General features: G+C 42.9%; 1 protein-coding gene across 1 annotated transcript; it reads right to left on the minus strand.

Annotated features, from left to right (window-relative positions):
- Positions 1-1,858: 1,858 nt before the first annotated feature.
- On the minus strand, positions 1,859-12,389 carry prkacab (protein kinase, cAMP-dependent, catalytic, alpha-b). Its single transcript, XM_079554431.1, has 11 exons — positions 11,427-12,389; positions 10,941-11,002; positions 9,472-9,600; positions 8,182-8,280; positions 5,839-5,921; positions 5,523-5,649; positions 4,285-4,380; positions 4,092-4,214; positions 3,966-4,025; positions 3,790-3,894; positions 1,859-3,718 (listed from the first exon to the last, which is right to left on the minus strand). Exons 1-11 carry the CDS (start codon positions 11,470-11,472, stop codon positions 3,593-3,595), a joined length of 1,056 nt encoding a protein of 351 aa, XP_079410557.1. The 5' UTR covers positions 11,473-12,389; the 3' UTR covers positions 1,859-3,592.
- Between the last annotated feature and the right edge of the window lie 517 nt (positions 12,390-12,906).

Here is a 12,906-nt window from a genome sequence, read left to right on the forward strand (position 1 = left end):
ATGGCTACGGGAGGTCCTGAGAACTTGTCGAAACTTTGTGGAATGTCCTTGATTTGCTTATTCAGTCCTTGCCATCTTTCTTCATTACCAGCTTTCTGTGTGGGATCCTTTTCATGGAGCTGCTGTAAAGGAGATAACACAATATAGGCCAGGGTTATCGATCTTTGATGGAGAGGGAAAAAGTAAACACATGAGTGAAGCAGCCAGTAGCCTATTGTAGTGGCTACAGCTGGGCCAGAATGAATGAGTGGCGCTGATGAAAACAATCCTATAAGACGACGGTGTTTGGCATGCGGTATCATTTCATAGCTATAGATATATTTTTTATGTGGCAACACGCCTCAAACACAACAAGTTGCAGGCTATCGCTAATCCATACCCCGTGCTATCCTTTTTTCCCCGGGTCAATGTGGCAAAAATGCATGCCCAGAGAGATTCATGTCGTCTTTCACTCTATGTGCGCGCGACTCAAAACAGCCTACGCGCAAAAGTCGCTCATATAGTCGTCAATCCCGATCGGCACGCTGAACATGCTAAGCAAAACAATGCCCAACATGTCAACATAGTTTCTGTTTTAACAGCGTAACGGTGAACAAGCCACACGCGCATAGGGATTAAATGAACACCACCTTTCCGCGCGGCTCCAGTGCGGAACCCAGAGTCATGTTTCCGCAGCGCGTCCAGCACCGGGCCCGGGCCACATCCCTATCCACGACTCCTTCGCCTGTGTTTCGTCTACGCTCCTGGTGACTGCCCAAGATGTCTTTGCGTCCCAAAGATTGAATGTGGCCTGCTCTGGCCACCGACAGGCTGCGGCCAGATGCTTCGCCCTGCGCGATGTTGGCAGTGCAAAGTTTCGGCTCGATGGATAGAGTCTGACTTTGTGAATGGAGACTAGGAGTTTTATTATTCGTGAAACTGACTCCGCGGGACTCAACTTCTCCGCTGGGCACTGAGCTGACGCTGTGTGTGTGCCCTGCATGGGGCTGTCTGCCCCCCTGCTGCTGCTGCTGCTGCTGCTGCTGCTGCTGCTGCTGGCTGACGCTTCTTGTTGTCGATATTAATGCACTTCTTCCCTGTTCCTGTGTAGCGACACACCTGAGTGTCTCACTATTGCATACGCTGTTGCGAAATAAATTCAATGGGAACTCGGATTCGCTGTGGTCGAGGGATGCTTCCTCTGGCTCCGGTGCAGTGAAGCTTTGCGCGCAGTCTCTGTTGTTCAGATGCTCCTGTTTGCTGCTCTCGACAGTAGAAGCAGCCAACTCACTATTTTTTCTGCTTCTCCTCAAAACTTTAGCTGCGTTTCGATATGAAATTGAGCCTTTGTAGCTAACTTTAAGCACAGCCTGTGACTGGGTCAGTTTGTCCAGTTCTTCCCTAGTTCGGTCCGGGTCCGACCCGTACCGTCTACGGACCATTCGACAAATCCTCTCCAGATCCGGGCGGGCTTTTCTCGAACGGAGCGAGTCTATTGTCTCTAATATCCACTCCTGGTACTTGTTAGGCTCCATCATAGCCGTGGCCAATGCTTTCCCGAACACCTCTTTTGTTTCAGAAGTGCTTGGAGCAGCGGGAAGGCTGGTGCGATCCCGGCTCTGAATGACGACGGAAGCGGAGACGCAAATGTGCGCTTAAGGTGGCGCCTTCAGACAAACTTGTATTTAAGGTGGAACATTCAAGTGTAGGGCTGAACTACTCCGGAGTTTCATTTGGTTGTAAAAAATAAATAAATAATAATAATAATAATGATAATGACATCGTGAATAATAATTTAAAATTCTATGAAATTGCTTAATAAAGACTAAAGAAAGCTTAAAGCTGAACTTTTACCTTTGACACATTTTGAAAACATACACAATAATGGAAAGGGCTTTGGACAGATGTTAAACTTTATTGGATTGACACTTATGTTGCAAAATCTTACACTTAGTGTTTTCATGTCACTGAAATGGTGACCTCAGACACCTCCCTTTGCAGTGTGTGTTGTGTGGTGGAGCAGAATATGATTTACAGTGGGAACTGTTTGCCCTAAAAAGTGCGTCAGTATTCTTGTGCCTGCTTCAAAGGATGTCCAGTCACTGCTAAAATCGTACGGACACACAAAAGTACATTGTGTGGTGATAAAAGTATACTTGATATGAAATGAACTGATTGAAAAGTGATTGAAAAATGTGTCGATATTGATATATCTGTCGAAATGTAAAACTGAATATGAAGATCATTAGCCATTAAAACTGTATTTGCTTGAGTTTCTTCAATGTTTATGTGTGAATTCCCAGTGAATCTGCAACAGGATGACAACGATAGGTTTCCAACTTTCAAATGGCCAAAAAGTCAGTCAACAATTAAGGACAAAGAAGCAATGAGATAATAAATAAAATACAAAATGACATGAGAGTCTTCAGCTGAATCGTGTTTCCATCAATCTGACAGTTTCATGTTTGTCCTCCAATAAACTGATCCCACAAATAAATGTTACAAAGACACTATTTCACAATATACATGTGTTTACCCATTCAATAGAAACCGTAATGAGCAGGAGCGTGACACTTGTGTTAAAAAAGTGTGAAATTCCTATTTGGAATGAAGGCATTTAATGTAAAATAGCCTGGATAAGGTTATGATATACAAAGCCATTTGGCATTTGTAGCGCCTCATAATGAGTATGTTGGTCACTTTTCAAGTAAGATCACCTTCCATCCATACACATCACCTTTTTTAGTGTCTACAAGCTAGTCGTCAGTCATCATAATGCCACAAAATCATGTTTGATAAGAAGCAAAACATCAGAGTGTCAAGCTAGAGCCAAGGCTGATCCTGTTAGTATTATTGGCCAAATACAACAGCAACGTCAACACAGTCTGAAGATTTTGAGAAAAATAACAGAGGAGGACACCCAGTAAGTCTTTGCTTAAGAATTCTAAACTGGTGCTTTAAGAACTGCCTTTACTTGTGAACTTATGTCATGTTAAAAGGATATGATCAGACCTGAGAGACCTTTGTGTGATGGTGGACCTTTACATTTCCAGCTTGGATACAACACCATTGGAGTCATTCACAACATCAGAAAACTGCTTAAAGGCTATGCTAGTGATGAGACAATGAGCACAGAGATGTGGTAAACACAAATGACGTAAATCCAATCCAAAGGGGATATTTGAAAACGATCTTTTCAAATTGTGTGAAATTGTTTGACCAACAATTTCTAGACCTGGCAGCAGCTCATAGAAACCGTGTCAAGTGTGAATTTAGGCGGTTCGCTGGCATGCTATGTAATGCAGACAGTAAGGTATCTCTAATTAGAGAGCTTGCCAAACTTCACAAATTGAATCTTCATTATAAAAGGGACCCGTAAATTAATTGGAATAAAAAAAAACAAAAAAAAACGAATGGCCAATGCTGAACAGAAAAGGCGAAAAGGCAACACTGCTGGTTATCGGTCTCCTGGCTGCTTTGCCCTCTCTATGACCAATGGTCTGTTTGAAGCTGGTGCTGTGTGGATCGGAGAGGGAGCACTCTCCTCAAGTCTTCCACCTGACCAGCCTGCCGTACCTGTGACTTTGCCTTTCCCTTTATCTCTCTTAAATCTCTAGAACTCAGCAAACTCCTTGCCACATTTCTCTGTGAAGGAGACACGGATCTCCTCCTCTTCGTAGTCATCAAAGTTGCTGGTGTCGCCCGGTCCTTTAAACTTGGGAACAAATGGCGCTTCAACCTAAGCAACAACTCTGCATTAGAAATGGCTAGCTTTAAATAAAGTAATATTTCTTCTGTTTATAGAGGCACCTTTTTCTGGTAAATGGCGATCCAGTCAGTGGTCGCAAACCACTTGTGTCCTTTAATGTCATTAACCCCATTTTTTAGATTTCCATAACGCTTTGTGAGATCAACCTAAAAACAAGATTTCATCACTAATCACTCCACAGATTGTGTTGCAGAAATGTTTCAGATAGAAGCTTTACCTGCAACAAGTTCCTCAGCAAATCCTTAAGGTCTGAACTAAAATGCGATGGGAAACGCACCTGTGGAAACACACGTCATCAGAACCATCTCAGACAGCATTCACATTTGTGCATCATCACACTGACCTTCCCAGATACAATCTTTTCATAGATCTGAATGGGCTGGTCAGCAAAGAAAGGGGGGTAACCCGCAGCCATTTCATAAACCAGGACCCCGAGGGCCCACCAATCCACAGCTTTGTTATATCCCTAGGAAGAGAGATACAGGCATTATTCTGTTGATACGTTCATTGTTTTTTTATTTTGACTTTCAACTCACCTTGCTCAAAATAATCTCTGGGGCCAAATACTCTGGGGTACCACACAGAGTCCATGTCCGGCCTTTAACACGTTTAGCAAAGCCAAAATCTGTGACCTATGTGAATGAAACAGACAGGGAAAGTTGAGATGGATTACACGGGTGTGGAATGAAAAGAGATGTTAGTCAAGACCACTAGAGGGAAGCAATGTTGTGTAACTTTCTTCTGCCAACTGTCAATCTCAGGCCCATCCACACTAGCAGGGTATCGCACAAAACAAAGAGATTTTCCCACGATCTAGCCTATCATCCACACAAACCCAGAAATTTCTGTCAATAAAAACAAAGGTTTCTAAAACCTCCGACCAAAGCGAAGATTTAGGAATTCTCCAGTTATGTATCTGAGTGTGACATAAATAACCGGTGTTTTAGGTGGCCAAACATCATTGCCAGCGACTAGATATGCTCTGACGTCACACGCGTGACCTGTGTTTACATCAGAAACAGCATGAATGCCTCAAACAGTGCTTTTTATGTCGAAGCGCACAGGCGAAGGAGCACTTTACAGTCAGCTATTTCATGCCAAATAACCGTCCCACATCTGACATGTTCGCCGAAGACGGCAACAGCAGTTTTAGGTCAGGCCGGGATGCACTTCAGCTGGAAGAACTTTGAGATGAAGTCGTCCTCCCGGAGGAATTGGTGAGACGAATGTCATGGTCCTCGCTGCTGCCGTTGTTGGAGTTATTACATACAAGGTCAGTCTACAGTGAACACTGGTCCGTCTGGTCAAGAAGTTCCTTGCATGCTGTACTATTTATCCAATGGAAGATTACAAAAAACTGCAAAATTTAGTTTGTCATGGTATATGTTGTTTTACAATTGAGGCAGCTCTGTAAAGCTATAACAGTGCGTTATACAGCTGCCAAAAAAAATAATGAATGTGCTGCAGAAATTTATGGAGAGACTTGAACAATTAATACACTTGACAACGCATACTGTATATGCGGTTAGGTGTAGACAGTGTTTTTTTTTCTAAAAAACGAGGTTGTGTGGACTCAAGTTTTGGTTCTAGGCGGATGGCGGATTTATAAATGCCCTGCTACGTGTGGACTAGGCCTCAGAAACAACAGAATCGATTATAGTTGCACTACAGTACTGTGACACTAAGCCCTCATTATGGTGTTCAGTTAATAACATTATTTAAGTACAAGATCTGGCTATTCCTGCCTAATTACTCGTCACACTGTGTTAATTACCTGAATGTAGCCCTGCTGATCAATGAGCAGGTTTTCAGGTTTCAGGTCTCTGTAAATCAGGTCCAGAGCGTGCAAGTATTCAAATGTCAAAACAATCTGAGCTGCGTAGAACCGAGCATGAGGTTCACTAAAATGACATACACAAATAAAAGTTGGTTATAATGAAGTTTTTGAGAATTTTTTTCTTCAATTAATGTATTACATTATGGAAAAATACATACAGTATTACAGTATACAACCAAGTATTATTAAAAATGTACAACTTTTCACATTTTATATTGGTCAATGAATAGTTGTACAAGCACTGCACACTAACCTAAATCGGCCAATTCGTCGTAAATGGGAGAACATCTCTCCGCCCGGTACGTACTCCATCACCATGTAAAGGTTAGTGTTGTCCTGAGGAGACAGACGGGTTTGCTCATTAAGTGAAAAAAAGATGCAAGACATCCTAGGTGGTACGTTGCAGGTCATTCTTTTTGGTCTATCGGTTGCTCTTTACATTTTTGAGTCACCACCGCAAATCATTCGCCACCACTGTCTACTCTTAAAAAAGAGCAGTTTCTAGTCAGCAGTGTTACATAAATTAAACGTTTTTTTGCAGTACAATTATGAGGCATTTTGGTATTTGTGGTTGATATTTCAGTTCGCCCAACCAGATCCACATGCTTTGTGGATCTGGAGAAAGCGTTCGACCGTGTCCCTCACGGTGTTCTGTGGGGGGTGCTCCAGTCGATGTATCGGACTGTTGTGGAGAAGAGGGAGAAGAGGGAGAAGAGGGAGAAGAGGGAGAAGAGGGAGAAGAGGCCATACCGCCTTTGCTCTGCCCAATCCCGTCAGACCTTGGAAGCTAAGCAGGGAAGGGCCTGGTCTGTACTTGGATGGGAGACCGTTTAGTAACACCAGGAAGCCTAGCGAATGTAGTGAGTGAGTGAGTGGTTGGTGGTGGTCGGAGGGGCCGATGGCGCAGACTGGTTGCCTCGCTTCCGTCAGTCTACCCCAGGGCAGCTGTGGCTACAATAGTAGTTTACCACCACCGAGTATGGAGTGAATGAATAGTGCAATGTAAAGCGTCTTTGAGTGTCCAGAAAAGCGCTATATAAAACCAATGCATTATTATTATTATTATTATAAGAGGGAGAAGAGGGAGCTGAGTCGCCTGATCTATGTTCCCACCCTCACCTATGGTCATGAGATCTGGGTAATAACCACAAGGACAAGATCGCGGATACAGGTGGCTGAAATTAGCTTCCTTCGCAGGATGGCTGGGCGCACTCTTAGAGATAGGGTGAGGAGTTCAGTCACCTGGGAGGAGCTCGGAGAAGAGCCGCTGCTCCTTCACGTTTGAAGGAACCAGCTGAGGTGGCTCGGTTATGTGTTTTGAAAGCCTCATGGTCGCCTCTTTCTGGAGGTGTTCTGGGCATGTCCCATTGGGAGGAGGCCCCGGGAAGACCCAGGACACGCTGGAGGGACTATGTCTATGAGCTGGCCTGGACTGGTGTTGCCTCGAGCTGGAGGAAGTGAGCTTGGATAGAGAAGTCTGGGCATCTTTGCTCAGATTGCTGCCTCCTCGACCCGTCCACGGATAAAACGGAAAATGAATGGATTTCTACTTGCTGGTACATCCAGTATCACACCACACAATAAGCTTAGATTCTTTTTGTGATCCAGGTAAAGCTTTGGGTGGGTTCTTAGCCCCACAGTACCTACGGGGTCAGACAGAGCCTATGGCGACGTTTGGTCCTGCATGCTTTTTTTTAATATATATTTTGTACATTTTGTTTTTACTACTCTCTCAATTTCTTTAAATCCTGTGGGGCACCTTCCACACCGTTTTCAAATTAAACGGTTTCCTTATCCAGCGTTACATTATTCAGTAAAACTAGTGGAAGCGCTACACATCTTTTGAGTTGTGGCCAGAACTAGACCTAAATCTTTATTATTGTGGGATAAGACAAAAGCTTTGGCAGATGTATTATCTCCAAGGTATTTGTTAAGATGTTATATTTGTCTGTAATTTGTTGTTAGTAGAGCAGACATGTTCTTGTAGCTGTTACCTTCTCTGTTTACAAGTGAACACATGGGCAGATTTTTGTGGTTAATAGGTTTATATGAAGTGCCCAGGATACTCAATCCCAGGGCATTCAAGGTGCTTCTAAACAGCTTAGCCTAAATAAGTTCCTAATTGGCCCCTTTGGCAAAGTGGAAACTACAGCAGTGTGGCTAGTGACTGCATCAAGCAATACTAACAAAGAGAAGCAAGGCCATTGCTATATTTGTATACTTGTATATTTCACATACATATTTTTAATACATTTACACATATTTTAATATTGGTATTTTTCCCCAGAGCTGACCCATAGTCTGTGTATTGGATAGCAATTTGTTTTGCCGGATTATATACAGCGAGGCTAGTTATTATTGGTCTTTCAATTGCATTATTAATAATTCAACTGATGTTCACAGTCAGTCAGTCCAGTCATTTGATTAAAATTGTTCAAATTATGTTGCTGATAAATAAATAAATATTTGTTAATTTCCCCTGTACCCTTCCTATATTCACAAGGCAAACTAGACATGTTGATGACTTGTATGACACTTTATAGGGGCCTTTATAGGGGACTGTGGGACAGTCCTAAACAAAGTAATTTGGACAAACCTTGAAGGAGTATTCTAAGCGAACGAGGAAAGGAAAGCTGACGGCCTGCAGGATCCTCTTCTCATTCAGCGTGTGCTCGATCTGTTTGAGCTTCACCACCTGAAAACAGAACATTCAGTTAGTTTCAGTCGAGGCAGAAACGGTGGCAAAAAGGATAAACAGGGCTAAGGGCTGCATATACTCTTTTCTTTTCAATACACTCAAAATCACTTAAGCTGAGCCACCGTCTTGTGGGTTTTACTCAAATTGGGCCACAACCGAGTTTGTTATAGGGCTACTTGGCTTACTAGCTCTCCCATGCACATGCTATTATAATTATTATTATTATATTATTTATTCTAAAAAATTGTACATTCATACATCTGAAAGAATGCTTTTTTTTTCTTTTTTTCCTTTAATGGCTATTCTAAAGTGCTAAATAAAAAATAAGTTTTTTTTTTTTTTATGCCCTTGAGCCGAAACCATCCATAACAAACTGGAGCAGGCAACTACTAAGCAATGGAAACTATTAACCCATAAACCATTGCTCCAGAGCTGCACCCTCATCTGAGGACCTGAGAAGGAGCATCAAAAACAATTATTCTTTCTAAATTCTAAATCTAAATTTTTGAACAAAATTTACATACCACTTTAGAAATACTTCTTAAAAGCCTATACAGTATTGTATATATGTGTTGAAATATAATTTAATAGTGAACCACTGGTATTTACACACTAATCTGTAAAATAAATAGACATCCACTGCACGCCCAGTGTATGTTATCAGTTGTGAACGGTACATGCACAATATGGATAAGGACTGGAGTAGTTTATAACATCCTTTCAACTTGTACATGGGCTTCTTCAGGTGATACTAACGGCCATCTGCAATTTTAGACATAATTAATTTTAATAAGAGTTAAATACATAATTATTTTCTGCTTTAGACATGTGGTTTACACCCAGTCTAGATTCCTCCTGGCGATACTTCAAAGGTAAAATATATAATGAGATTGTCCATGGTGAGAACACTGCTTTAGAAGATTCTGCTCCCTACTAAAGAATATAATAAAGACACCCAACTCTATTTACATCAAGCTGGTGTAAGGAAAAATACAAATAAAATTTAACATAAGAGCACATGGCCCCAATGTTTTCTTGCAATTCGATTTCTTGAGTAAACTATTGTTTCTGTTCGTGTAACAAACTTTTTGACATTATTATTTCACAGTGTGACTAAACCTTTTGGATACGTGAATGAACTGCTGGCCCCTGCTTTAACCTGTGAGGACTTCCATGACCAAGGCTGACCTTCTGTTTGTTGAGGATCTTCATGGCATAATGTTGTCCGGTTTCACGGTGTCGTACCAACATCACACGGCCAAACGAGCCTGTGCCCAGTGTTTTCAACCGCTCAAACTGCTCCAGGCAAGCAGTGTTCTACACAGCCAAAAACACAATGAGATTCATTAAAAGTGGGTTAATATGCTAAGTCATGTTGTATGTAATTCTGTGCCATGTTAATGAGGACAACTTGTTTGCAGTAGAACTTCTCAACTGGGTATGTCATGGAACCATGTTCAGTGGGTTACAAACCTTTTCCAAATATTATAGCAAATGAATTGTCTCGATGGCTTTTGTCAGTCACCCTGTCTTGGCCGTACCATCTTTGCTCTGCCCGATCTGGTCAGATCTCAGAAGCTAAGCAGGTTGGGGCCTGGTTGGTACTTGTGTGGGGAATACCAGGAAGCCTGGCTCAGTGTAGTGAGTGAGTAAGTGGTTGGTGGTGGTCAGACAGTCTGATGGTGCAGATTGTAAGCCGGGCTTCCATCAGTCTACACCAGGGCAGCTGTGGCTACATACTGTCGATCTGATATCGCCAAGTAAATGTTACAGCCAGCCAATCAGCCTAACTATAACCCTAACATTGGTAAATGGACTCACGCTTTTCTTCCTTTATTTATCAGGCCCAAAGTGCTTTAACAGTAAGGAACCAGTCACCCATTCACTATCATACACCAATGTACGCTTACACTGGAGGCAAGTAGGGTGAAGTGTCTTGCCCAAGGACACAACGACAGTGTGCATTTGCAGGGATTCAAACCCACGACCTTCCGATCACGAGACAACCTGCTCTACCAACTGCGCCACCATCGCCCAATTTGGTCCTGGGCAAAAAACTTTGACATGGATCCTGGACTCTTAATTACTTATTACTGATATCAGGAACACTGGCAACATACATCGCTGACCTCCACCAAGTAATGGTATGAATGGATAATGCCGGAAATTTTAAAGCAACTTTGGGCATCTAGACAAGACCTATATAAGACTAAGCCATTATTATCATTAGTATTATTATTCTTAAAAACGAATTAATTCTGTGAGGAAATGTTGTATTTTGATATTATATATAATAGCAGGGGTAAAAAGCAAAACGTTTCCAATTATAAGCTAAACTAACATTATTGGGTCGTGGCTTATCTTTTGAGATTGAAAGTGGGTCCTAGAGCTGAACCAGTGAGAAGTACTGTTTATGAGTATAGACTGTATTTGTACAGATATTGTTGAAACAGATCACTTTCAGAAACATGTATTTAGGCTAAATCCTTTACCCATTTTTAGTATTCTACTATAAACTGCCTGAACTTTGAGTTGAATGAATGAACAGACAGTTTGTAGCATCTAGGTTCCTTGAGTTCTGAATGATGAATAACACAAACCATTTTACAAAGTTATTGAATCTTACGTCCTTAGTAATAAGCAATAAAAAATCAAACCTGTGCAGGGTTCTCCCACTTCTTGAGGAAATCCTCTTTGGCTTTTGCCAGAAATTCCTTGACTGTAGAGAACAACAGGATAAATCAATTTAAAACACAGGTGTACAACAGTTTAATACTGTCAACATAAATGAGTCGTGCTCAGTTATCCTCAGTGAAGAATAAACAGTGGAGCAGCACATGTCTGACCTGGGAAATGTGACACACATAAAAACTGATATTGACAAATTGCCTTCACGAGGCTCTCTGCTCTCGTGGCTGCCTTAGCAGGCTTAATCTGGAGATTAGTCTGTATGCGCACACCTTTTGAGATGAAGGGAAAAAATAAGCACGTTCTTTGATGTACAACTCATTCTGTTGGATACTATTGCTATGCAGGCTTCTGGGGGACTGTAAAGCTAATGGGGTAACAAACCTCCAAATGGATAAACGGACAGTGTAGCATTTGAGCTGCCATTTTTATTCAGTGACCAGAAGGCAACCCACCGCTTTCCATCTCGCTGCCCTTCCTGGCCGTGGGCGTGTTGCCCATGATGACAAGCAGTCAACAGGCGGACCGTGGCTTGACGGCCGCGCTGCAGCCCCTCCAAGCCGATCTCTGGCAGTACAGAGAGCGCGCGGTGCTCCTTAAATCCAGTTGTAGTGGACGCTCCAACGCGCACAGTGGAAAAAAGGGTGACAGCTGCTGATGCTACGCCGCCTGATGGAGATGGGGCGGTCACAAATCCTTAGGATATGGCAGAGCCGTATCGGTCTCGGACTATTGTAGCACAGCGCAGTTGGCCCGAGCACAGAGCCGTCTCCTCTGCTGCTGCTCCCCACCGCTCCCCAAACCGCGACAGCGCTGATGGGCAATGGGCTTTCCTGGTGTGGATGGCCAGTCCGGTTTAATCAAAACCGGAACAAATACACGGAATCCCTGTAAGATTGGTTAAGGATTGGAATTTGCCGAAATCAAACATCGGCCCCCCCGTAGCCTCGAAATATGACGGAACTACAGTCCACAGCCTCCCGCCCACTCTCCGAACCCACAGCTGATTAACGCCGAGACAAGTGCGCGAATTGGCTGCATCTCACGGGCGCCGACAAGCCAGGCTCTCTGATTGGGTCCCGGAAGTCCATCAACAACAGCGACGTCCCGCCCTCCACCAAACCAACCATGGGGAGCGTCACTGGCTCTTCTCCCCAAGACGTACCGCTCCCTTTCTCCCTTTGCTCTCCTCCATTGGCTTGCAGCATCCGAGCCGTGGGAATACAGCAGATTCTATTGGTTGTCTGCAGCGGTGCACAACCGCAAGAATTAAGAAGAAAAAAAACCCCGCTCTCCCACCCATTCACCCCCCGAGCTACAGCTACACGTTTGGTCGAGTGACGTCAACAGGGGCTATTTATAGAAATGTTGGTTAGAATTTAACGCACGGCGGCGCAGCGCAGACAGTGGTCACTATAAACAAAAGGACACCGTTTACAATGTTGAAAACACTGCTTGATTTTGCACTGTTTGGGAAGGTAGTGATAGAATAACTAGCATATAGAAAGAAGAAAATCCACTAAATGTTATTATTTTGCCAGAAGCTAATATGAACACATCCATCTTTGAAAACATTGACTTGCAACCTTGTAATCCAGAGATTAAAAAAATATTGCCCCGTTGTGAAATGTCATGAACTTGCTTTTTTTTTTTTTTTTTTTTTTTTTACTTTTGCATCAGTCCTGCTTTTAGATCTCAACATATTGGGTAAAACCTGTGCAAGAGCATCAGGGTTAGCCGCTCACAGATAAAATGGTGAGCGAGACCGTTCTCTCCGTTGTACTGCAGTTACCTAGCAACATGAGGCGGAGTGAAAATGGTGAAGATGCTGCAGCGTTTTATGAATGAAACTCTGCGGAAAAAAAAGAAAAGGAAAAAGAAAAAAAAAAAACACTGTGCAGTAGGGAATGGAGATGAGTGGGCCTGGGCACACAC

Source organism: Gobius niger (assembly GCF_951799975.1).
Source record: "Gobius niger genome assembly, chromosome: 3".
NCBI lineage: Eukaryota > Metazoa > Chordata > Actinopteri > Gobiiformes > Gobiidae > Gobius > Gobius niger.